Genomic DNA, 27675 nt, shown 5'->3' with positions numbered 1-27675 from the left:
TATACTGAATGATTAATTAGTCTTTGACCTAAATACTTATTGCAACCTATATGAAAAATTCCCTGCTTTTTATGTCAGCATGTTTTAAAAATGCTGATGAGGATTGCTAAACAGAAAACTTTGATAAGGCAGAACACATGTAATTGTTCTCTACAATAATTTCAAAAGGAACCTTGAAACCTGAAAAATGGTAAAGGAAACAAAAAAAAAGTTCACGTAGAAAATACAAATATCAGGGTCTTTCCATGGAAACAGTAATTCCTTTCCAGGTTGTTGATGTCCCAGAGTTTGTCCCCTGGCAGAGACCATCAGAGATTCAGAACACGAGGATTGACTCCTGCTCGCTGGTCAGGCAAGTCTGCTCCCCACTAGACCCAGGCTTCCCAGACCTCCCAAGTCCACAAAGCAAATAAAGACTCCTGAGCTTTCGCCCAGAATCCTTGGGTTACAGATTTCCCTCGTGGCTCCCGTGTTCGGCCTCCTCCGTGACACGTGGCCTCCCTCCAAAGCAGGAGTTAAACTCTTCCCAGGATATTTCAGCTTCCTCTCTCAGCTGGTTTCTAGGGCAAGGCAGAGATGATCCTGCTTCCAAACATTTCTCCATTGACACAGGAGTTTGCTCTCCTCTTCTGTATCACTTTCCTGAAGAACTGGAAGACTGAGAGCAAGATCCTCGGAACATGTAACAGTGTAGACGAGGCAGGACTTGTTTCATGAGGACACGGCCATCAATATGCAGACAGAGCACCCCAAATCTTTAAGGTAAAAACACTGAGGACTTTGAAACCATAATTTTATTTCAAAACTCAAGTATGTGATACTATACAGTACAATACCAGCACACTTGTGCAAAATCTTACAATATTACAAATTTAAATATGATACACAAAAATAGTGCCCTTTTGAAATTCCTTTTGCTAGAAACATTTGTGCTGTGCAGGAGAAACCATAAATGTGTCTTGTTAAAGCAGAAAAATAAATATTGCACCTCAAGAAAACTATTTCAGTGTTAATAGCATAAATAATAGGTCTGTTTCTTGTTATCTGATGTGATCTTTGAACACAGAAGAGGTTGTTCGGCTTTTTTTTTTCCAGATAAAGCAAACTAATATCCAACAGATAAAATTGTATTTAGAATAGTTTTTGAGCTTAATCTAGTTTCCTATTAAACAAAAGGTGTTTTAATTGAATAACTGAAAAATATAAGCATAGCTATTTAGCGTGTTGTTAATCATTGTGGTTTGTTATTTTTAGTGGACAGTTTGCTCAAAGTAGTTACAAAAAGAACAATTTTTTTTAAAGTAAACTTTATCTTCATTTTTGCACCCCCACAAAAATCTCTTGCCTCTTTCAGTTCATTTGTGGCTAAATTATACTTACCTCAGACATGCAAGTAGTTCAGCTCAAATCAGTACAACTACTTATGGCAATTGTCCCTTTGCACTAATTCCACAAGAAGCCAGTGTGCTGAGTTTTAAGAGAGGATGAAGACCTCATTCACCCACTTACCAAAAAGACCTTTTGACATGCTTAACACTAAGCAATTAGAGAGTTTTGTTGATATCAATAACTTTTTATGTGTATTTAAAATAAGTTGTTGGACTTACAAGAGTGCAGATGTAAATAAAACCAAATTAATTCAATTACAGGCACTGTTAATTAATTTTCTTCAGTGCAACCCAACATTTCCACAGTCGCATAAATATGTGCCATAATTTTTGGCATAGAAAAATCTGAATATTAACAGTATTTACTTTCAATTTTATTGCCTTATTAAATTACCAATGTTATTTGTAAAGAATATTAAGTTAAATAAGCTGATTTTAGAAAAGAAGTATTAAAGAAACAACTGACGAGTTTCTCCAAATACTGAAACTACCTGAAAGGTCACAGTAGTTCTTCACAGTCAGAAATTCTAACTGAACCAGATTCCAAGTAATTTGCAAGAAACCTTCTCCTTATTCTTTACCAATTGCAATTTTAGACCAAATCACACTTCCCCGTTATCCTTTTTGAACTTCCTTAAGCACACTATTCCTCAATATATATACTTTAAAGTATAAAAAAAACCCCTTCTAATTCCTTATAGACTCCCTTCCCCACCCCCCAAAAAAATTTAGTAGTGGTCTGCTTTTTTTGTTTAATTTTTTTTTCTTTCCTCTTATTAATGTCTCCTAAGAAACACATGGCCAACAAAAATTCACCTGCAGGATATTTGTTATTAGTGCCAGGTATGTGAACTAAATTTCTGACTGAGTTACAAACCTGTTTTCTTTGACAGCTTAAGATTCAGTGTTTCCACCAAAAGAAGACAGGACAATATTGACTGTATCAGAACTGAAATTACAGTACTTCATAACACTCTTATCCTTCTGTTGGAAAACAGACCCATTCCTCAACCAGAAAATGCCAGGAGGATGCAGGACAGGAATGCCATCGAGGGTCACCCTGGCTTTGCTGTTGTGGCCGTAGCTATGGAAAGACAAAATGGTTCACCTTCACTCAGAAGTGATGCTCAGCAGGTACAAATGCCACACCTCCAGTGACACACATTTTGGTCTCAGCCCTAGGTGCTGGGTTTTGTACAGGTAATGGCTTCACCATTTTCAAATTGCTTGTCCAAAAATTTCAGGCTTTCACATTCTTGTGTAAGAACTCACAAGTCCCAGATAGGCAGAACTGGCAAAAAACCTGGGCAAAAGATTATTCTAGCTTGATGTGGTAGTTCAGCTTTGGAAATGTATCAGATCACTTTTGATCTTGGCATGAGAGTCTGAAAATGAACTACTGAAAACACGCAGTGAGCTCTCCTAAGGCCTCACTGCTACCATGGCCTGATTCACGTAGGCACTGGCTGGGTTCTGGCTGCTCTCAGAACTCTGTTCTGCTGCAGATCTTAAAGAATGCCTATTCCAGTGTTAGCAGGAGGGCAGAGTCCACTTGGCATGGTCACCTCCATGCAGAGGCTTGAAGAGCTTTTGTTTTCTTTTTCAATCAAGAATTGAAGATTGCTTCCCATGTCCAAGACTGCTGTGTTTTGGGCTTGGGTAGCACATGGACCCTTCCAGGCAGTTACCACTTTTGGCTGTAACCAGTACTGACTCTGAGTGGCACACATACATTTTTGGAAACTTTGATATATCAGAAGTTTCCAGACTTATTGGGTGATATCAGCTGTGCCACCTAGACCCCATTTCAGGTTCTGTTGAGTATCCCATTTAAAAAAAAAAGTGGTGGTTCCATTCTTAAAGCATATCATAAAACACATTTATGCACGTAGTTAGCATTCCATTTAAATAATCATATAGATAATTCCTCTTATAAAATTACTTTAGCAGCTAGGCATTTGGACTATAATTATATTCTTCCATGGAACTGTTTCTATTTCTACCCAATAGTCATGAATAAGGAAATTAATTAGCCTCTTAATACCCAAAGGACTTAAATGCAATTAGTACTTCAATAATTAACAATAAATTCAGGAAACGCAAAGTAAAGCATTAACTGCAAATGTGGGTTTTATGATGGTATTCAAAATGTCAATGTCCTGTGCAAATCATTCTTTTAAATGTCTTGCAAGTTGTTGATTACTGCCACAACCTTACCATGATTCAATACTGCTTTATTTGTACAAGTCCTTTACAATAAGAGGACGGACAGGATTATTTATCTTAGCAAGGAATGCTCACTGTGTGTCCCAAACCTGGTGGTGTAGAGTAACTCACTTGCCTAAGGGATCAGTGGAACAGCCACAGGGATGACTAAACACTACCTTTAACAACAGTGCTCTAATACACAAACTTGCTCAGGGACCATAAGGGCGTGGCTGTTCCTCTGTTATTCCGAGCGTTGCTCCTGTCGGAATGCTGAGTTCCACCAGGAATACTGCTGGGCTGCAGAGCAGCTGGCCTTCCCTTCAGGTGCCTCTGACTTTTCATCACAGGAGTTGTAGGAATGGTAGATTCCCAACACCACAGCAAAAATGACTATTGCAGCCACCACAAGCCACACCACATTCCAGTGTTTGCACAGTTTGGGGTACAGGATATATAAATAATTAACGATGACTTCAAGTCTGCTGTAAAATGAAAAGAAAACTATTATATATTAATCAAATGCAAATTTTTAATCTTAAGCTTTTCAACTTGGAAGGTGTCATAGGTGGTGCACCACCTTTTTTCCCTATACAAACACCCTGTCAAAGAAGAATCAAACTGTAAAGTTCTTTTATGGAGAGCTGTACACTCAGATATTCCAACTCCAACTATTCCATATGTGTAATATTTGTGAGACAGCTGAAGACTGTAAAGTTGACTCCTATTTCTCCCACCTGTCAGCTGGCAAATCTCAGAGCTTGATATCATGCAAAATTCTGCACTGTTCCTACCTTGATCAACTAAATTAGACATTGGAATATGTGGTAAACATTTCTTTCCAAGAGTGCCACATCTAATGAGATGGTTGCTCTCTGAAGGCGGCTGAAATCTGAAATCAACAGATGTTTATAGCTATAATGGTTATGGAATGGAAATGAATTCTCCTGGATTAGGTAAGGATCCCTGCCTTAACCTGGGATTGGACATATTACTTGCTTTGGCCAGCATCCAATTCCTCTGTAATGTACAGACAGAGAGCACTGGGTGAAGATGGATGCAGTGTCACTCCAGGGACAGGAATGACACACGGCACCAATTCAGGCTCCTGAATTACAACCTTTATAAGGCAGTATATATTCACAGAGAGATACATTTTGGCATCTGAGGAAATTTTATGGAGCATTATTTTACCTCAAATCAGAACCAAGCCCCATCAAGATGAAGCACCTTGATGTCAACATACAGCTTTAACCAAAATATCACAAGTTTTGTGTTTTGCAACTACATTGTCTTGGAATATTACTTTCTGTGAAAATACTGTTATTTCAATATGCTTCCCCAGGAGGAAAACATGCCAAAATGATAGTATAAAATACTTGCTTGGGTACCATGAGTAGAAAAATGTGTCCCCTCTTGTATGGACATATTATACCACTGTCTCACCTGCTTTTCAGATTTTTTATCTCATCTTCGTTTTCACTTTCTTCATGTTCATCATGACTTTCTTTGGGTGTCTCTTCATCTTCTTCCTTCAGTTCTTGAAGTTCTTTGGTCTTCTTCAAGGCTTCCTGATATCTTTATCAGATAAAACATTTCTTTCTTAGTCTAGGATGTTGTATAAGCACGATCTTATTTAATGAAAAATTAGCTTTATGTTTTATGTAATAAAACACAAGTAGAATGTTGCAGCACCTGAACAAGAGTAAAAATTAGCTGAAGATCATGAGTAAGGCACACAGACAGCCACCCTTCCTGAACAGAGGATTATATTAGAGCTGATAACAAATTTATCATTTTGTACAAAAAAAAAAGTTTTTCTCCACAGAGAACAATTTCTGTCTATTGTAAAGGAGCCAACAAACATTTCCCTATAGCTTTCCTTCACTTTGAATACCCTCTAGATACTACTTTTTTTTCCTGGAGAATAAATGCAATTCAATGCTAAAGTCAGATGGCATGCTGGATTCTGCAGGAGAGGATCAAAATTTGTCTCACTCTTCATATAATGCAAAATTCTTTGCTTGACATTCAGAAACAGATCCCAAAGTTTTTAATTGCCCCAAAACATGCTGTGTAAAGCACTTTGTGACACCAACAACATAACTACTTGTATTTAAAATTTAATTTTAAAAACACATGTCCTCATCTGGTAGCACATATTTACAGATTTAGTTGACAAAAAATATTCCCACCCCTTGTTATATGCTTCCTCTTCTATCTTGGCTTTAGTTTCAGGACTGATCTCTTCCAACCCACTCTGTGTCAGCACAGAAGTTGAGGTTTCACAGTCAGGTTCTCCATTTGACTTCCCACTGCCAAGACAAAAGAAGCAGACAGATAGAAAATAACATCAAGGAAATGTGTTGTATTTGGAGCATGCTCCAATTTTGTGAGTCATGATTTGTCTTTTTTAATGTACATCAGAGAAATGAAATATCTTTCAAAAGAAAAAACTGAACACAAAGAAAAATATTCGTTTCAGGGTGTAGTGATTTAAGAACAGTAATTATTATGTTTCTAAGGTAAGAAAATGATAATTTTTATTCTTTAAAAAAGAAGAAAAGAGTCTTTGTTTCCTGGCTCATGCGTGACATTTATTTGCTATTCATGAAAACATTTCCCTCAACTTTCTAAAACTCATCTTATAAATTGTAACCTGCTACATAGGTGGAACAAAACAGAAGTAATATCAAATACTAATTCAACAAAACATTGTTTTTATTTGCCTTGTAAGTATTCTCCTGAGCTGACTTTATATGCTGAACTGATGCACAGGTTAAAAAAAATACACATACCGCACTTTTCTCAAGTAAAAGTTTGGAGCATTTAGCCTGAAGATAAGCTCTTTTATATTGCTGTCTTCCTGCAGTACTCTCCTGTCATTTATTTTATCTGGGACAGAGAGTTTAAGTGATTGAGACATAGCAGATCTATCAAAGTCAAGGTTTAATAAGCTCAGCAATGGATCCCATTTCAGCTTCTGGAATCTCACCCTTTTTGCAGGTCTTATTTTCCTAGCACTAAAATAGTTCAACCTGATTGACACCATGTGTGGGCAATGGATTTTCTCTCAAGTCCTGTTAACAATAAACATTATTTTCACTTGGACTTTAAACAAACCATGACTATAAGCTTGAAGTGCTTAAACATACAAAACTGTGCTGGTCTGGGTAATTCTACACTACTAGACCAGCTGGCCCATGCACACACACTTAGGCTCAAACTTGAATTTCAAGTTCTGCCTCTGTTACTTGATAACATGATTTGTTTTCTTCTAGGTGTGAAATATTGATAAGGTTTTTTTTTGGCTGTTGTATTTTCTCACAGAATTTCTGTGCAGTTTCAAAAGATGGTTTAGATCTTGCAGAGTTCTTTTAAATAGCAGCAGCCAGTGCTGTAGTTCCCCATTTTTGTTTTCTCAGTTGTTGCATACTTACATTCTTAGTAAAGCACAAGGTAAAACAAAGACATAAGATAAATTTTGTCCTGCTTCAGCACTAATCTAAAATACATGAAATTCAATATTCTGTAGGGATGTATACATTGAAAGCTTTTAATTTGCACATTTAAAGCATTCTAACCACTAATAGTAATATCACAGCATTTCAAAATATGATTTTTTTAAAAATTATCACTTAGTATTATCATTTAATAGGTACTGAGATGACCTAGGCAAAACTCACTTTTCTAGAAGTGCTGGCAGAGCAGGACTAGATGTTAGGTTGCTCCTTCCATTACTGGGTGATTCAGACTGTAAGTAAAACACAACAATAAATGTTACATTCATTAATTAGTTAACATTCAGGACTAAATAATTAAATACCAATTAAAATTCATTAGTTAATTTCAAATGAGTGTTCAATAAAATGACAAAGACAGTGTGCTGCTTAGGTTTCCTTCCCACACTCACAAGCAAAGTATCTTTAATGTGGTGCTTCCACATTGCTCCCATAACCAGAGTACACAATGGACTTGCACACTAAGAATTTTCTGACATTTCCTTCTACACTGTTTATTTTTCCCAGAAAACATTCTTCTTCATATATTGATCACTGACCAGTAAAATTATTCTCTTACTTCTCTTCTATAATCCTAGGAACATTCATTTATTACCTCAATTTTCAATGGGAAATTTTAAACCAAAATAATTTATTAAGAAACCATGGCAAACAAACACACCTGGCTCCTGAAGCAATTAACTCTGAGTACATAATAAATAAATTGCACAAACAGATGTTTTTCTTACATGTAAAATAGATAAATAGATTTAGCTTCTCAGCAAAACCCTCATTTAAATAATCCTGTATTTTTAACAGAAAACTCCATAACTTTAAGGTTGTGTCCCATCTTAGCTCATCTCTGAACAGTGAATATGTCTTGCAGTTTTTCTCCAAAGCATTTTTATGGATTTATTATGTTCAGATTAGAGCTCCATTTAATTTATTAAAGTTTAACAAAAAAAAAAATTCAATATAGAGGCTGATGGCTCCACTGATCCCATATCATCACAGAACCTCTAAATTGCTGCCATGTACATTTCTGTACATTAATTAGATTTATTTCTGTTCAGTGGACTTCAGGCAATGAAGAACAGCTGTGTTCTGTGGTTTCTGGTTGCAATTTCTCTTCTACAATGTACAGCTATTTTCATTATTTCTTTCCTGTGTGTTACTTCAGATTAAAAGGCAAATTGCCTCACCAATGTCCAGTGCCTGTGAATCAGCAGCCTGCCCTATTCAGCTGCTCCCAAAGGATCATTCATGGAGGTAGATTGCAATATCCCCTTACACAACAGGAATTACCTCTGTCCATCCCCTTCACCAGGGTGGAGTCAAAACAAGTTAAATCAATGAAAAAGCTTTCATTTTACAGTAACTATGGCTTGCCCCTATGCAAGAGTGGTTTAGACAAAAACTGGTAACTTCAAAATGTGGGTTTTACTTACCAGGGATGGCATTGAAGGTATAGGTGAAGCTGTTGGTGACTGACCAGGAATAGTCAAGGAGTTAAATTTAGGAACAACTGCAACACTGACTCTCCTTCGAGGCATATTCTGGGAGAAACAACAATTGTTTTTTCCAACATACAACAAGACAGAATGAAGAACAATTGTATGGGTTAATTTGTGTGGCAAAGATGTAGGTCAGTGTCCCCTTTGGGAAAAGGACAGTTGGGAGCAAAAGTAAAATTAAAGGTCATGGTTTTTCCCAGAAATTCATCTTGTCCTGCCTGGTATGGCAAGTGCTCAATGTGAAATGAGGTGTGGCACAGAGATGCTGCTCTTTTTCTTCCATACTGAAAGCCCAGCAGTGTAAATCACACAACAGAAATGTTCTGAGTTTATATTGTCAGCTCTTATCATAGGCCTTTATCTTTGATGAAAGCAGATGCATAATGATATTGGGGGAAGTGCCAGTGTCACAATGACTGGAAATAATGAAGTCACACATTAAAACTCTTATTTTGCTATGTCTCTATTATGATATACTGTGCCCACTATGATATATTAATTACATGTTATATAATAATTTATATATTATATTATAATTTACTGAATCAAAAACATTAATTCCTTCCACAAAAGATCAGTCCCTTCTCCCCCACCTCTGCATTGTTAGATGGCATCATGCAACACTGCTTATATTTCCCAAAGACCATAAAATTCTTTCTTATGACAAACACATGCTAACTGTAACAATATGTTCTAGCTCAAGTACAGATTATGCAAATTTTTGCTGTCATTTGGTAAGTAGCCAAATGCTTCATCCTATAAAATCTATGTAAAATCTATGCTTCCAACTAACTAAAACATCAAAACACTTACAGCACCTAACAGCTTTGCTTTAGTGCATATCCAAACACTTCTAAGATTCTGCTCTAGACAACTTTAAAGGAAAGGAGTAAAACAGCTTTAGTGAATACTTAGGAGTCACTCCATGATTCTGGTTCTAGACAAAACCAACCCTACCTATTCATTAACAACAGTTTTATTTAATGTGCTCCTGAAAAACTACACTGGAAAGACTGCCGCCATGGTAGGCAGTCCATTCTAGTGTTTGGGTTCTTTTTCTCCTCCTCTTTATTATTTGGACTTGTCCCTGTTAAATTTAGTCTTTGAGACCTCTGCTTCAACTTATGGGGTTCTCATTCTGAAATCCCCTCTTGCCCTCTGCATGCTCTGTGCTGTAATTCTTTATACCCAACACTCAGAGGTGGCAGGAATAAACTAAACCTAAAGAACTGCAACCTAATCAAATAAAAATATGAAAATAAACAGTAGACTGAGTATAATGCACCTGATCACCAAATTTCATAATGGTCATACTGGGACTCATGCCTCCCAAATCACTGGTTGTTTCAGCAAGTTTTGTGGTAGACTTGATCTCCAACACTTGGAAGTTTTGCAGAAATAAAACACTAGAGTTTCACGTCAGGCACTACCATTATTGCACAAAGCCATACTAAGTCATGTGTACAAAATTGCAAAGCACATGCACTAAATTGCATGAACAATATTGAGAATTTACCAGCACTGTTTATACATTCACTAAAGAAGTGAATGTATATACACAAATAAATTTCACTACATAAAATGTTCATTTTCTTTATATTGCAGAAATACCTTTCCAACAGTGAGAGACATGGATCTAGATGAACGAGGAACCCCATCTTCTGCACAGAAACAAAGATAAAGAACAGTATTAGACTATGTGATATCTCTAAATAATATTAATAGAACCCTTGCTTATATTTCAAACTCAGATACAGTATATTTACACAGGATCTGTAAGTGACCATGTATTTATTGTCAACAGCTGTCTTCTCAATTACATCTGCACAAGAAATTTGAAAAAAATTGAAATAATTTGAAATAACCAAATCAGTACTATTTTCACTGAATCAGGCAAAAAAAGCCCACTATTGGTCCCAATATACAAGTTCTTGCAAAGGAAAATCCTCATATTTCAGTTTCCAGTAAAGGAAAGAAGAGGTTGCAAAAAGAAAAAAGTGGTTTTAATAATGAAATTTTGCCTTCATCTGGACCTAAAAGGTAGTTGCATTAAATTGTGCAGAGTACATGGATTTGTAAGAGGCCATGAGAAAATATTATTTGATCTCATAATAATTTGGTAAGTGATAGTGATTTACAATTTACTTTAGCATTAAATATGGCTCATATGAAACAACTTATTTCTGTAACTTTTAAAAATCTACTCCTGTAGATCAGAACTTCATGAAATTGTTTCCCAATACTTTAAATTGTTAATAGCACCAACATCTCCCTGAATTCGAGGCAAGACAAACCCTTAAATTTTGATTTTGCTTTACCAGATGCACCATAGGTTCTGCTAGAATTCTGATTGGCAAGTTTCTTGAACTCCATTAGTTCAGCATGATCCTTTTCATATGTCCTTTTCAGATTTTCCACATACTGCATCATTACTTCTGTTGCCTTTGACATACGCTTCTCCTAAGGAAGAAAAGAAGGCAATATCCAGGTGACCTCTACACATCTCCAACAAATCATTTGCCTTTATATGTATGCTCCATGTCAGGGCTAAATCTGGAGTTGTTGTTCTTAAGGAAATATTGCTGCCTCAATGACTGAAAATTCCTAAGATAGTTAGAAGAAAATGCCAATTCATATGCATTTCACAGAATATAATAATTTATTTTGTCATATATTCAGACACCCTGCCTGTGTGCCTATCTGATTACTTATGTGGTATACCTCATTTGTTTTCAAACCCTCAAAGGTCTTAGTCACTGACATCAATCTGGTTACTTTAGAGGGCAGAGGGAACATTCTTGAATCTGGGAGGGTATTGATGTATTCTTATTTATACTCACTCTCTTCTCATACTCTTTGTAATTGACTGAGCTATTGCTAAAGGCAGGTGACTGAATTAGATGAGTTTTTTGACCCAGAAAATTTTTTTTTATTATTATTTTTATTATGTACTGCACTGATTTGAAATTAGTTTCTTGTGTTGCAGCTGTAGTTCAGAATAAAATACATGCTCCTGTTGTACAGATGTTACATAGCTTAATGGGCAATATTCTACTGGTGGAATTCTGTTTCCAGGCTGCAGTGGTGTGTTACCTGACACTACAACAGACGTCTTTAATCTGTCAAAATGGCAAATAAAACTCAGAGGGTGAACATAACCTCTAGCCCAGGCTGGAAAAGAGTGCACCTGTGGATCCAGGTAAACACCAGGATGCCCTCACCTGGCGAACGGCGCCGACCATCTCAGCGCGGCTCGAGAGCCTGGCAGCCAGACGCCGCAGCACCGCAATGTCCTCCAGGAGCTTCTGGTAGGCTTCCCTGTGCTCATAGTGGTGCCACAGGTGAGCTGAAGACTGTAGCAAAAATACAGCAGCTTTATCAGCATGTTTTTAGTTCAAATGGAGTGGCCAAAGCCCCAAAATGGGGTAGAAATGTCCAGGCAGAACTCATGGAGAGATTAGACTGGCACACCCAGACGGGTGCAATTTTTTGTCCTTCCAGTTAGAAAACCTAGAGAATAGTGGAAGGAAGGACTCAAAACTACTGCTGTAAAGGGACAGCTGGAATGAAAGTGTACTCAGGCCCAAAACCTGAGCCTGAGATTGGACCTATTCCTTAAGTATTCCTTGCTGTTTCACATTGCATGCCTTCTAGTATCTGCAGTTAAGAGGCCTTTCAAGTTACACGTCTTAGGATTTCAGGTTTTTTTTTTTTTAATAACAAAATTCACATTTTGGTATCTCTCATATCTGGACACCTCAAATTTTACTGCTGAAGAAGGTCTTGCTCAGGAGAACATGCATCAGTGCTCCAGCTGCAGTTCAGAGTGCTCTTAGCTATGTCACAGGCTTATATCAAGAACTGAACAGCAAACTCCAAGTCTTTATTCCTGAAATCTGCTAGACCCAGGGAAGCACCCCCTAGGCATTTCCACAAATGCTGGCCCACTCTGACAGAATATGCCCTCTCAGAGTAGTAGGCAGCTCATGGCAAGGAGTTTGAGCAGCAGAAAACGACGTTATGGGGCTGAATTTACAAGCCAAACACATTTGCAATATGTGTGCACTTTCATGTACACTATAGTTCAGGAAAAGAATTCCCATTGGTTTCTTACCGTAATGGCTGCTTTAAAGTTTTCCAGTTCCTTCTCAGCATTCTCTTCAGTAAGATTTCTCTCTCTCTCTGCCTGCTGAATTCTAGATTCCAATGTATAACTATCATTTCTAAAGGCCAAGGAGAGTTGTACAAATACATTCTGTTCGGATCAAAAGAGGCATTTTCCAATAAGTCTCACAGTAATACAATTTTCAATAACAACTTATGAATAAGATATGTGTTTAACAGACTTTGCTGCTTAAATAAGTATTGAAACAGAAAATGGAAATTATTTCTAATTTGATTTCTTTGAAAAATCACATCTATTTATTTCCACTGAAAGAGGAACAGTAAATGCGTTGCTGCCTCTTTTCCTGGACGTTTTTCTGGGAGCTCTGTAGGGCAGAGACAAAATGAAGGAAGCAGCCTACCAGAAGCACCAGAATCACAATGGATCTGTTTTCTAGCTGGACTTCCTCCAAGGGTCCCCAAGGTTTTTAAACAGATAGTCTGTGCAGAGGAAGTCCAGGGATGAGCTCACCATGAGCATTGTTTTACCTAAGGGATAAACACCTACCCCTGAAGCCAGCAAAGGATTAAGTGCTAACATTTTTTTTCTCTTGCACCCTGCTTTTAAAGATTGTTTCTTTCTTTACCAGACTTTTATTTCTTATGATTAATACTTTGCAAAGCAAAAGACACCAACAGTTCCAGTACATTGCAGTATTGTAAAAAAATATCCTTTTCTTGACTGCTATGTGATTTAAAAAATACAACAAATGCTACAAGCTAGAGAGAGACCTGCAAACAAAATTATTGTCTTGAACTGAGAAAGCAAAAATTATGTAAACTAACAGCAGGATATTATTAAAAATGCCCCAAAGCTCATATTAGCTAATATAAATGCAATTTAAATTGCTGAGTTTCTGATCTTATTTAATCTCATTTTTTTACTACTTTAGAATATGAAAACTATTTCCAAAGTGAATTCATATTTTATTATGAAAAACACAAATGTTTTGCTTGTTCCTACTCTGTCATTTTACCTATTGCTCATATTTCACAAAATTGTTATGTTGATGGAGTTCAGTGTGGGTTTTTTTTTTTTTAATGAGAAATATATTTTGGGGGGAAAAAATCACCCTATTACCTCATTCTAATAACCACACTTAGACTTAAAGTAATCACTTAAAATTGGAACATGTCTAAAATAATAACATACTTACCTCAACTTCTTTTTCAGTGAGCGGTGGGGAGCTAGAAATAAAAGTAAAAAATTCACATTTTAATGAGTTTTTTCTCTAAAAACAAATGTATTCTAATACTTAATTGAACAGAACAACAAAATATATGTTTGAGTTTCAAGAGTTTCCAACTACTTTTCAGTATTGATTACAATCAAGCAGTGGTCTCTCAGAAGTTCTTCACTTCGTGCATTCACTTATATAAAATAATGTAAATAACAATTCCTTCACCATAAATGTTAAATATTTATTTCACCTTTACAGAGAATCCTTATTGACAGCTCAGATAACTGAAGGCTCTGGTGGTTTTGGTACCTAACTGTGTGGCTGAACAGAGGAATTATTTTTGGCTGAATAAGTTTGGAATTGTTTTAATGTCTTGGAAAGTCCAAATTAGTGAATTCATAAGTGAGTCCTTGAACTACATTTGCAAAATAAACTCCATTTCCCCAAAAAAATTGTAACCTGCAGAAAGACTGCAGAACTCTTACGTGCCCAAATTCTACCATTGGAAAGCATCATCTGGCCTGATTATTTTCATGGGGGTGAGAAATAATATTTTCAATATGAGTACATATCTGCAGCAGCAGTCCTGGAAACCAGGAGTGGAAAAACCTGTAAAAAATCTACTTGTAGCATGCAATTAAGGTTTAAGACTTTTTATGCAGAACTCTCAAACTAATTTTAAAAGTTGGCCAGTTATTTCTCAGTAAATCTGTGTTGCACATTTTAAAACGCAACAATTTATCTCCCTATGAATGGAGGGAAGGGAAGTTGGCTGGAGACCATTAGTGTGCCTTCTCCTGGATGAGAGTTTCCACTTCTAATGAGCTTTTACCTTCCTGGAAGTGATTTGTGCACTCGCAGTTTTCGCAGCAATACATCAGGAATGCTGGGCATGACATCAGAGCTGTTCTTTGTCTCTTCCTCTTCAGTGGGGGAAGGGAGAGGTGAAGGGCCTAAAGACATTTTCAGATTAAAAAAAAAATGTTACTTGAAAAGTCAAACATTCTTTTCTGGAATATTTTACCTGAGATTTTGTAATAGAATACTGTCATTTTCTAAGGCTTTAAATCCCACCTGCCAAGATGAAGTGTAGTGTAATGTACCATACTACAGATTTTGTACACCATTTATTGTTATAAATTACATCATGTACCTGTTTGCACTGTATGTCAATTGAAGCAGGATATAAAGGTTATATTTACATTTTCATAAGGTCCAAGACATGGCTAACACTTTTTTAAAATTCTTGCTACTTAGCTTCTGTATTTTCATTTTATTTAATTTCACATATATTAGTTCCCTTATCTCCTTCTGTCTTACCAGAATTTCACGAAGGACTCTCCTGTAGGAAAGGCAGATTCCCCAGTCTGACTCTCAGACTTGGGAAAGAATCTTTGAACAGTTCTCCTGCTCACAAGTTTAACAGTACGATTCTTAGACTTGCCATGTAATTAGTGTGTAAATCTGGAGAGCATTAACATGAAAGATGGAACAGAAAGGGAGATTCTTTCCAGCTACATTTTAGTTCTGTGCATTTGCTTTATATTAAAAATTTCTAGTATTTACTTAAGAACAGTCACACGTATCCCCATAAAATCCAGCCTGACACCACAGTGTCTCCAGATTTAATGCATTCCACTTATCTAGTGTAGATGCAGAGTTGTGTTTACTCAGATGGTGACAGTAACTTGTCATTGATAAAAACCATGATGGAGACAGTACATTGGATTCATAACAGTAATAATGAAGTATTTGGCTATTTCCTATTGTTTAAGCAAAATTACCACTCCACTTGAAAAGGAGGCTTCTATGACAATGTAAGGAAGTAGGTATCCCTAACAAATTACTAAGAATTTGACCCCTTGCTTGTTTTCCCCACTGAGGATAAGGAGTTGACCCTTAATGTTCTGGCTACCATTTAGAAAACTTACTGGACTATAAAAAGCCTGTTATACTCATGACATCCATGTTGAGAAGCTGGATAAAATAATGCTTATCTTACTCATAATGTCTTCCTCAAGACTTCCAAACCTGCCGAAATTACACAGCAGGCTGGTAAAATGGCAACTATTTTATACTTTCAAAAAGAGCCTGCTAAATAATTTCTGGGAAATTATACATTAACAGAGTGGCAGGAATAATATTATCATATCTAAGAATCCAAAGATATAATCACTAAATATAGAGGAAAAGAAGTCTCTTTTAATCTTGATTCATTCAGACTGAAGACAAGTCCATTTCCAGACATAACATGAAATGTAGTATCTCAACCACCTCTAAGTGTAACAGGAACTTTAAGGCTGATGAGCTAGTCAACTTTAAGGCTGATGAGTACAAATGTATGAATTAGCAAAATGTACAATATTTAAAAAAAAAATTGAAATTTGCTTTGGATTAAATCTTGGACAATCAATTTCAGCTCATTTCATAGTAACCATCTTCATTTCAGTTAATGTCACACTGAACAAGTTCTGAATTATCTATTTCCAAACAAATACATAGTTTTGGCTTAAATATTTTAGGTGGATATATTTGGTTTAAATATTTTTTCTAAGCACTACTGCTATTTAATTCTTCCACATGCTGAATTATCCTCAGGTTCATATCTTTGCTCTTCATTCTGAATCTTTTTAGATGCAGCTACAGGCATCAAATCTTTTTTGCTTATGTTAGATTGGAGAAAATATTTGGTGCCATATTTCTTTTTCCTCATTTATGTGGAGTTTTAAGCTTTTTCCTTAAAAAAAGTATTTTCCTTTATTTTTCCTTAAAAATCACAGAAATCGAGGTTTAAAAACAATCCCACTTATTGTAAGGCATACTTTTCCAATCCTTCAAACACCTTTATGACTCTTTTCTGGCCTTACATTTTCTCATTCCCACTGACATGGAAGCATGGACCAGAAGTAAAATGTCATTTCATTACTTGCCACATATATACTAAAATAAAAAAGGAATAAAGTATCCCATTTCTTATTTATATTCCCAGGGATCAAATTCACCCTTATGACCATAATATCTTGCAGAAGTTGCATCCATTTAATCCATCACTGCTGAAATGATTTTACAGAAAGTTACTGAAACTTCAGTCTCACAACTATTAGGTACAAGCCAGACTCCGTTCCACGTGTGCATCTCTTCCCTTGGTTATAATAATACCTACAGTATCTTCTTGGTTCAAATCACTGAGAAATTGAGGTGCTTTCCATTATTGGTCTCTCTTGTTTTTAACAATCATTTATTACTGTTCTCCATGACTGCTTCAACTATTATTGCAATTGAAGTTGAAGATTTTAAGACTTTTTTTCCTCACCCCTCCATAATACTCAGTTATAAAAATCAGTATATACCAAACATTCCTTCCAGTTTTTATGATACTGCACCTTTTTCCTGTTCCACTGCTTCACTAAGTTCAGGAAGTTTAAGTCCAACTAAATTTTGATTTCTCATCAAAATATGCTCCTGTGAAGAGAAACAATAATATTTCTAAGTAACTGAACTACAAATCTCAATTTAAATATCCCTGCCAAATGAACAGTAAATAAAACACTTACTTTAGTTAATAAACAGAGATATTTGCATTACATTACAGTCAGATGCTCCATAACATGGACACAAATAAATTCACATGCACTTTATAATATTACATATTTCAAATTTCATACAGGCATTCTTGAGAAAAAATCCCAGTCATGCAAACAAAGATATGTGAAATGTTCCCCTTATTCAAGTAGATATGTAGAGTTTTGGTAAGTAAGAGCTTTAGTAACTGACAATGAAAAAAGCAGTTTTGGATATAGCTACAGTATAGCTAAGTATCCCAGATAACAGAAGAAATCCAGAAAATCCTACATCTGAGACTTTGCCATTTTGACTTTATTAAGACTAGAGCTTGGGATGCTCCACTGTTACTGTGTTCTACCACTATTCCTTACAGGTAGGAAAAAAATGCACTCTCAGGGATTAAACCTTGTTGTCTTATTTCTCCTTTTGTCATCTCATTTTCTTTCATATTCTCAATATATGTTTAAATTCACAAACTCTTGTTATTGTTTATGAGTAGACAATTCCTACTGGAGACAGAGGTCAAATCTTTCCCAACTGGAATTATAGATCATGTTGCAATAATTGATTCTCTTATTTGTGCTTAACAACTTCTAGGTCATTCAAAATTATAAAATTAAAGAATTATAGAATAGCTTGGGTTGAAAGGGACCTTAAAGATCACCTGGTTACAAACGCCCTGCCATGGGCAGAGACACCTTTCTCTATCCCAGGCTGCTCCAAGCCCCATCCAGCCTGGCCTTGGACACTGCCAGGGATGAGGCAGCCACAGCTGCTCTGGGCAACCTGTGCCAGTGCCTCACAAACCTCACAGGGAAGAATTTCTCCTGTAATTATATGGCCCAAGGGTCCCTGTAATCAAAACTTCCAGTACATACACACTAAGAATCTGTGTGTTATATCAACAGGAAAAGCTGGATAATGAAGCTGCCATTCCCAAACAACACAATGGGAATGAATTAATCAAAGTGCAGAATTTGAGGTCCTCACCTGTCAGCCTTATATTTATCTTAAAATATTAACTACTGGGGTTTAAAGAAAATATCCTTATTAGACTGTTCAGGAAAGTACCTGCTGCTTCTTTTTTTGTCTTTCAAAAGTCATTATTAGCAATAGAGACGTGTTCACTGCTTTCTTTTGGTGGTTTATAATTTAATGAGATTTCTGCTTTTTCCCCTAGGGTTTAATTGCTAACCATTTAGGAAATTATTTAACAACAGATTATTCATTTAGAAGCCGAAACATTTGCAGCAGGTAATAATTAGGAACTGTAAGTCTGGGCATGCTCTACATGCCCTTGCTGTCAGAGATGCCCAGTTCTACAGCTCTGAACACTTTGAGACATTTTCTGAGAAGCTTCAATAATCAGCTAATCATTACAAACCCATTTCCTGTCCTCTGTGATCTTGCAAATGTAAACATGCAAGAGTACATGGATATATACACCTTGCAGTACCACAGTGCACTTGATGCATATCTGAAGAGATCTAAGAAATAGAGTAATTCCATGGAATTTTCTTACAGGTTACAATTTAGTAAATTTGCAAAGGAAAAACATGATACAATTCTGTATTGATTATGCTGAAACCGTTTCCCATTTTATTACTGTATGTTTCTTGCAGTGATAAAAATAATACTAAACATGTTGAAAGTTTAGTAGGGTATGAAAATGACTTTTTCTAACAGGACTTACCTCTCTGAGCTTTGTCAGCTTCTGCATTCGAACTGGCTGAACTTGGATTTGAAGGTCTTTGAATGCTTTTAACTGATTGTTGGATTTATTTCCAAGAAAGCTCTTATCTTCCTCAGATGGTAATTTTAAAGAGGTTTTCTCTTTCTGTCCAGGCTCCAAGCTATCCCAGGACACAGCCCGTAATAGAGGAGGACGCAGCCCACACAGTTTAAATTCTGGTTTACATGGAATTTTATGGTCCCTCATTTCTGGAACAGGAATTTTTAGCTTTGAGTCCATATTTCCTATACCTGGTCCTGGTAGATGGGTTCTTAAAGGAACATCATTTTCTTTCCCTTTCTTGAGGAATGATTTTCCAAGTTCATTTTCACAAACATTCATGCAAGTATTAAGAGACATTCTGCCACCATCACCAGCTGAAGGGGAGAATTTAGGTAAACTATCCATATGTTTACGTGGATCAAAGTTTTCCTTTTGGTCTGAGAGCTTCTCTTTGGAGTTTTCAAAGCCAGCAGAACGAGGAACCAACCTTCCCTGAGAAATCTTTCTTTGATCATTCTGCCTTCGATCAATTAATCCCTTTGCAGCATTCTGAAAGTACAGGGACACACATGAAACAGAGAATCAAGTCCAGATTCCTCTTTTCCCCTGCCCAAGGACAGATTTTCATTGTAAAAAGCCATTTCCTTTTCAGTGACATTTGCTTTTGAATATGTGCTGTTGACAAAAGGAATAATTTTTAAAAGGCACTTAAAGAATAGTGAATTTGGAATCTCCTCTCTGAACTTTTGAGTTAACCTCTCCCATTCCAGAGTCCATTACATCAATCCTCCTAAAGCCAAGCTCCTCAGCATGTTAAAGTCATGGAAAGTCTAAACCACTGACATACACCAAAATGGCTAGAGTAGATATTTTTATTTTACTTATAAAGTTATTTAGTATATTGATTTTTACTGAGCTAGAGCAGGGTGCATGATAGGTTGGAAAGATAAGTGGTAAGCTTACTATCCTCTACTTCTTTTGAAGGTGTTTCATAATTTCTTAGAGCAGTGTAATTTTCTTTTCACCCGGTGAACAATCTTTCAGCATTTTTAGTCCCATCAGTAAGTCATATGTGTGCTAAGACAAACCAGCAGACTGTGTTCAGCTCTCAGTGTGAAACACTTACCTCTGCAGTTTGTCTGTCATCCTCCTTCACAATTCTGTTATTCTAGCAAAAAACAAAAAGAAAAAACTGCTTATAAGGTTCTGTTTCACACCTATCCTACAAACATTAGATATAGATATTATGACTGAACTTTGAATCTCATAATTTTTACATTGCTTCTTGTATTTATTTATGAAATAACTTTAGGGATTAGTTTTTTCATAGATTAGGATTATATTGCATCTTTTTCTACTTTCTACACTTAACAGATCTTCATGATCTTTCAGTTCTTCATGGATTCTTCAGTTACTTCAGTTCCTTCATGGATTTCTGTCTTCAGACTAAATATTTATTTGTCCCTTGCTGTACATAGAAAATACCAGTAATCTAGTTTTGGTCTATAAAATTATATTCCAAACATACAATTTTTATCAGGGACTAAAAGGGCAACATATTATAATATAGTACTGAATAACCAGGTTATTGCACAGAATATTCAGCTCTCACCTGCCCTGGAGATACTGACTCAATACTAGTGGTTGTGCATGCATCCAACCCTGAAAGATACACATATAATTAGGGCATATCCTGATATTTTGCTCAAAACTTTTACTACTATAGCATTAACAAACACATATGTGCACAGTTTCCCATAATACATGAAGGACAAAAATTCAAATGTCAAAAATACTATAAAAAAAGAAAAAAAAAATTAAACACATAGCAAGTGAAAGATCATTATATCTTCTAAAAACTCTGTTATTGATAAAATTTAGAAAATAGAACATGTTAACTTGCAACATCACAGGAATAAAAATATAACTAAAAATCTATATGTAAAAATATATTTTGTATGCATTAAGGAACTTTATCATATTCAGGACTAGATGCTTAAATTTACTCTTCTCAAGAAATACTAAACAAATACTTTTTAGGTGAGCTTTTATAAGTTAAAGTTTGAGCCTGCAAATGATTGGATTTGATGATCTCAGAGGTCTTTTCTGCCTTGATGATTCATGATCATTTTACCTGATGGAAGTGGAAGAGTGAGAGAGTTGCTCCGAGATGCTATGGGTGAAACTTTAGGACTAAGAGTAGGGGAAGCTGCTTCATTAAAACAAGGACAAAAACAAAATAAAAAGGTGATTTTACTTTCTAGGCTTGTACCTTCTGTATTTTTAGAATTCAGGTGAGATTAAAACATCAATATCAGAGTCATGTGTTCGTCCAGAACCTGACAAGTCATTTTAATTGCCAGGTTTTACTTGGCAATTAGGAGTTTAGAACATGTTTCATGTCTTATCAAAAATGGATAAATTTCTATTGATACAGGTAATCCTTGAGCTCCTCAGTTTTCTGGTACTGTAAGCACTGAGGAGACACAGCACAAGAGAAGATTAATGAGGAATTTAGGAAAAAAAAAGAGATGATGTATAGTTGTGGGACGTTTTTTCCCTCCAGAGAATGTCAAGCCAGTTTTAAGACAAAATGTTGCTTGAACTGGCATTTCAAACCAAAATTAGAGTCTTATTTCATGGTAAAAAGGCATTTTGTTCCAGTTTTCAAACACTTCATATAAAAGGAAAAATAATTTCAACTGACATTCTAGAATAAAGCATTTTATTCTGCTGTTTTTAAAGGAGGATCTGGTCCATTTAGCTTAGTTTATGGCTATGTTTAGAATAAGAGGCAGTGTAATTGTGTCTGGAGGGAATGTTTTTTCAGTAGGATGAATCTAGGCACTAGAATTTAATTTAAAGAACAATTTGTGAGCATTTTTCACTTTTCAATAGAAATACTTTATGCTTTCTTGTTACACTGTTTGCAGTGTAACTTTACACCATTTCACCCTGACATATCTGGGTAGCACAGATGGGTCATTTCTGTTTTATGTGGAACTTTGTGGAGGACATGAGGGATTCTGACTTTCAAATTAACCAAGTGTATGTCAACAGCAGCAATGTATAGATTACAGGAGACATTTGCCTTTACAGATGTTTGAAGGAGAATGTAAAATCTAGTTTTCAGGATCTGCCCCTACCTGTGGGTGACTCTGAGAGACTGCTTCTTGACTTTCTGCCTCTGCGTGTTAGGAACCTCTCACTCACTTTCTTTGCTTCTTCTAACAATTCAAGGTTCTTCTTTTTGTCTTCCTCTGATATTTTGACATCTGGTAGTGGATCATTCACCAGATCAATCACATGACCGCTATTGTCTGTGTAGAAAATGTTAGAATTAGAGCTGGACCTTCCATTTCCAGCTATATTGTGGCATGTGAGAGCAACAAGTTCAAAACAAACCTGTAAATTTATACCTATACATTTAGCTTTGAGCTTGCATGTAACAAAAATTACGGTCTGCTCATTCCTTATGTTGTTACAATCTCAAGTTTAGAGCAAGTCCTCAAAACCACAGGTAACCCACTCAGATTAATTCACTGTGATCAGAAATTCTCTGAATATGTGAAACTGGCTTTTCCAGCTGTGCCTCCAATACAGTTTTTCTCATTTCTAAATAAAAGTGCCATTAGATCCATCTCAACTAACAGTAATGACATTTCTGTTGACACTTTCCTTGTGCCAACAAAAGAGAAGCTCCAGTGCAGCAAAACCAGTATTTTGTATTCTTCAAGAAATAAAGCATATTCTTCAAGAAATAAAAAATAAAGCCTTCTAAAGATGTTAAGCTAATGCACCAATTAACAACTTTCTGAAAGTAACAATGTGTGTATTTCCCTAAATTGGTCTGCATGCAGTCCACTTACAAACTCATGATCACAATTCAACATCCCAGCAGCATTCCCTGTGCATGCATTACACAGTGTGCACAGAGAAAAAAAACTGTGAAAAACTGTGGTCAATACAGACTCTCTATATAGGTTTTTATTGCATGTCACATTTTCTGAGAATACATCCTAGTTGAAATGAATAATCACTTCTTACCAACAGAAGTCAGTGAACTTGTTGAATTCCTGGTGGCACGGTTAGAATGTCTCCTATGAGGACTCCGAGGCCTAGAGAGAAAAGTGAACAAAAAAAAAATTATGGAGTATGGCATCAAAAAGAGGTTCTAATTACCTATTTAAAATTAATATTAAAAAGAAAGCCCTTTGATTTAAAAATGAAGACAAAAAGTATTTATTGCAGTTCCTCGCACCTCCAAACAACTGGAAAACGGAGGAGATTGTGGAAAGAAGGAAAATTGCAGAAATTGATCTGACAAAGCAGTTCTAAAATTTGCTATTCATCTCATTCACTGTGAACCTCATTTCTCAGAAAAAAGCCCCTACATTTCTTTGGATTATTACCATGACTTAAAAATCATGTAAGAATGGCATATAGAAAAAAAAACGCAAAACACAAAAAATAAAAAAAAAAACAAAACAAACAAAAAAAACCCCAAAAACTCTTCAAAACCCTCCCATAAAATGTAGTCTTTCTGAATTGTTACTGCTTCTTAAACTAAATTTTATGGATAAAATAATTCCTTAGGCTCCCACATTGACACTCCTATAGGATCTTTCTAAACTGCAAACCAGGTCAAAATCTCAAACAACTGCAGAATGTAAATACTGATCCTGCAAATAATTCTGCTTCAGAAGGGCTGCATATAAATTCTGACTCTAAACTAATCCTGAAGTTTGGAGAAGCACACTTTTAAAAATACAAACAAATTATAGATTTATGAAATATATTTTCTGATATGGTTTTTTCCCTGTATTTGAAGTTTAGTGGCGGGTCAATAAAGTTAAAAAGCCCAGAGATTTATCAGAGTAAATATAATAACTGAAAACCGAATTGAAGTTTTCAACTTCAAAGAGGATTACTATTTCTATTCAATGACTTACTTTCACATATGTTTAACCTCAAGGTGGTATTCTTGTCCCATCTATGTGAACAGTCCCAAAACTGCTTCAAACCCCATTGTATTACAGTGTTCAAACTAGATATTTAAGTTGTCCAGCTCAATAAGTGGGGCTGCCAGGCAAGTTACTCTGTGTAACTCTATTATTTTAGTCTCAATTATATTCCTGTTCCTCCACCCCACCTCCCAAACACCATTCTCAAAATGCAAAGTCAATATGATCAAAGCACAGAGATGCAGCATTAATATTTTCATACAACATACATTTCAGAGCAATGTTTTAGAAACACAGCCCCTGGAATTTATGGATGGATTGGTAATGTATTATATAGTACCTGTTAAGCAGATTTTTATCAATTTCTACATCTGGCGTGACAGCATTCTCTGGAAGAACAATAGAAGGTGTGCTGCATGTTGTCCCTTCAACAGTTGTGTCCTGAATGGTGTGTGACAAGTATAAAAATGTAGTTAAACAGAAATTCAAACCACTGAACATTGACTCTCTGTGTGGAAAACAATGTGTATTTCTCAATTTACCTAAAAAAGAATTGAAAATTGAAATAAGAGATAATTAGCTCTAATTTGACAAAACAAACATGTTTTAGAGGCCTATACTTAAATTACTCAAAAGACATGATGGAGACCTGGAATATCTGTTTTCTTTTAAAAGTTATAATGCATGCAAGCTAAATTCAATAAGCATGGAGCTAATGAGAAAGCTTTAAAAAGGCAGACAGTCCAGTTTTACACACAGCAAACCATTCCTCTAGTGAAGTACATATCCAAGAGTTCGGTGAGTTTATGAGCTGAATGCAAGAGTGAAAAGCAGCTCTGTATAACAGGGCTAAATTAAGCACACAAACCCTCCAAATGATAGTAATGTATAATGAAATCTTGAATAAATACAGTATTAAGTGTACACATGATACCCAAAACCCCAAAAAATAATTTAAAGTTATCTTGTTAAGAGCTCCTCATGGTTTTCCCTCAAATTACTTGAAAACATATTTTTAAAAAATACAATTTAAATATTTAATAAAATAAAATATAATTTATAAAAAAACCTGGCAAGCTGGTACTGAATATAAATATGTGCTTGCCTGCTTTAAAATATGAGACCTTGCCTCAAGAACTTAATCTCACACCTTCTGCATGATGATACCATTCAGCTGAAGAAAAGGAATCCATTTCCTGTGAGATATCACAAGTGGAGATGCATCAAGTTGGCATAAATTAACGTGGACGTCTCATATGTGGTAAGAAAATTATTACTTCTACCCCAAGCACTGTATTCAGATTAAAACCAAGAAACAGCTGCAGGGAAAGCTTCCCAGCAGTGGCAGTGGACTGCTGTCAAGTGACTTGTAAAATTTAAAGAATAATTTGTCAATTCTCAAATCCTAATTGATTCTTCTAGGCACTGATACATTCAAGAGTTTTGTTCTAGTTTGTTATTCGGAGTCTACAATTTTCTTGAAACTATATCCTGAAGGTTCACAAGAAATTTGTAAGGCAGGTAAGAAAAAGCTGTTGCAATAGCACTATTTTAGGCATTAACAGAGTGAAGAATGTAGTAAGTCACAGTTCAGCAAGTCAGTTTTAGACTCTGGAAGTGTTCCAGGCCAGGTTGGGTGGAGCTCTGAGCTACCTGGTCTAGTGGAAAGTGTCCCTATCTGTGACATTCACATTCTCTGGACAGAGAGACATAATTCTGTCTCTCAGTATTTCTTGGAGAAGCACAGAGAGAAGAAAAGAAAACTATCTTTATCTCTGCTCCTTTGTTTACTCCATGTGAAATGTGGTATGGAGATTGTTTACCTGAAGTGATTTCTTGATTGGATTCTGGTGAAGGTTGTTTGGGTTCAGTGACCAATTGGATCCAGCTGTGTGTCAGACTCTCAGCAGAGAGTCACGAGTTTGTTAGTTAGATAGGTAAGTATGTAGAATAGCATAGTATGTGTTTAAATAAATGTAATATAGCTTAGTTTTAATAAAGCTATCCTTCAGCCTTCTAATGTGGAGCCAGACATCATCATTTCTTCCCGCATCCAGGGTTTGCCATGTTTTACTATACCTGTCCATAACAGGGCAGTTGGAACTGCACAACCTTTAAGGTCCCTTCCAGGTCCCTTCCATCCTAAAGCATTCAACTCTATTCCATAAGGAAGCTGACTCTTACTTGACTGCTAATGTCTGTCATTTACCATAGAACTCCTTGCAACATCTCTCCCAGTGCTGCATTTTATTCTTGTTGAAATCATCTATTTTCTGATCAAGTCAAAGGACTCTAGAATTACTTGGAAAATGGTATAATATTAAAATACATAGCATAACCCTTCTACCTCTCAAAGACAATGAAATAGGCCTTGATTTGGACACCTGAGTTAGGATTCTTGATTCTACTGTAAATAGCATCTTTATTTACAAAAACTATTTTTTTAAAGCAGCTCCACACTTCCATACTCTTAATTCTCATATGAACTGCCTTGGCAAATTCACTTTGTCAGTCATAGGAGAGCAGGATGGGGAACTTGCCAAGAAAACACTGAGCAGATTTAAATTTAGGAAAAATATCCTTGTAATTCTGAAAATGTCATAATCCCAAAGCATATGTGATTCAAATACACAAGTGACATTTTATGACAATAGCTTAAAAGCAATTTTTAGTAATATTCTTGAAAATGTTAAAAAGTGACAATATATTTTGTCAATGACAAAACTCAGGTGACTCCCCTGCTTGTAGGGCAAAGCAGCTGAATACACATGCACAGTGTTTATGCTAATCTCATGACTGCCAGAAAGCAAAAACTTTTGAATGATGTAACATCAGCCTTGAAGTCACTCAAGCCCATTTTAGGACTCTAAAAACAACTCCTTAAAAATAAAAAGGGGAAAAAAAAAAAAAAAAAGAGAAGTAAAAAAAAAGAGTTTGGAGTCAAGGCTAGTTCAGGTCAGGTAGAAAACATTAATCCTGGTCAGCAGCTATAGGAGTTCAGCATCTACACAAATGAGACCTCATGGCCCCTCTTGTCCAAACCTGCATTGTCCAGGAGAGGGGCAGGAAGAGCCAGAGTAGGAAGCTCTTTGCAGGGCCAGCTGGCTCCAATCAAAAGGAATTATTATAGACTGAGCACTGCTCAGGCTGCTCCACACAGGCCTTGGAAGAGAAGCTTTAACAGGAAGCTTAAGCTGCCTCACAAAAGCGCAGTGTTGTAAAACTGCACAGAGATGTCACAGATTTCCATCACCTTATTTGTGTGCCTTTAACTCTGTTTCCTTGGTAGCTTCCAGCCCCGTCTGCTCCTCAGCTATTCCCAACAGTTGCCTCATCTCCTTCTACCAGTGCTTCCCTGCTACCCAAGTCTTTGCTTCCTTTTTGTCTGAAGCCCTCCCCCCAACAAAAATGTAGGGTAAAACTGACTCCACCTCCGTGGCTGAGGTGAGAACTGCTCCAC

At 36.1% G+C, this 27675-nt stretch overlaps 1 protein-coding gene across 2 annotated transcripts in view; it reads right to left on the bottom strand.

The window, feature by feature from the left end:
• Positions 1 to 776: 776 nt before the first annotated feature.
• Positions 777 to 27675, bottom strand: part of IRAG1 (inositol 1,4,5-triphosphate receptor associated 1) — a 49502-nt gene continuing 22603 nt past the window's right edge. Inside the window, exons 4-21 of one of the 2 annotated variants that reach the window (XM_053946461.1) lie at positions 24556 to 24656; positions 23299 to 23369; positions 22398 to 22571; positions 20864 to 20913; positions 20378 to 20419; positions 19210 to 19800; positions 17336 to 17414; positions 14785 to 14905; positions 13929 to 13959; positions 12722 to 12862; positions 11829 to 11960; positions 10926 to 11067; positions 10219 to 10268; positions 8542 to 8649; positions 7280 to 7347; positions 5789 to 5908; positions 5040 to 5171; positions 777 to 4078 (exon numbers count right to left, since the gene is read on the bottom strand). In XM_053946461.1, the coding sequence (XP_053802436.1) occupies positions 3838 to 4078; positions 5040 to 5171; positions 5789 to 5908; positions 7280 to 7347; positions 8542 to 8649; positions 10219 to 10268; positions 10926 to 11067; positions 11829 to 11960; positions 12722 to 12862; positions 13929 to 13959; positions 14785 to 14905; positions 17336 to 17414; positions 19210 to 19800; positions 20378 to 20419; positions 20864 to 20913; positions 22398 to 22571; positions 23299 to 23369; positions 24556 to 24656 (2394 nt within the window). In that variant the 3' untranslated portion in view covers positions 777 to 3837. The remainder of the gene's footprint in view (positions 4079 to 5039; positions 5172 to 5788; positions 5909 to 7279; positions 7348 to 8541; positions 8650 to 10218; positions 10269 to 10925; positions 11068 to 11828; positions 11961 to 12721; positions 12863 to 13928; positions 13960 to 14784; positions 14906 to 17335; positions 17415 to 19209; positions 19801 to 20377; positions 20420 to 20863; positions 20914 to 22397; positions 22572 to 23298; positions 23370 to 24555; positions 24657 to 27675) is intronic. The other variant, XM_053946462.1, reaches the window with a different exon arrangement.

This window comes from Vidua chalybeata, chromosome 6 (assembly GCF_026979565.1).
Source record: "Vidua chalybeata isolate OUT-0048 chromosome 6, bVidCha1 merged haplotype, whole genome shotgun sequence".
Taxonomy (NCBI): domain Eukaryota; kingdom Metazoa; phylum Chordata; class Aves; order Passeriformes; family Viduidae; genus Vidua; species Vidua chalybeata.
This window is presented reverse-complemented; position numbering and strand designations above follow the sequence as displayed.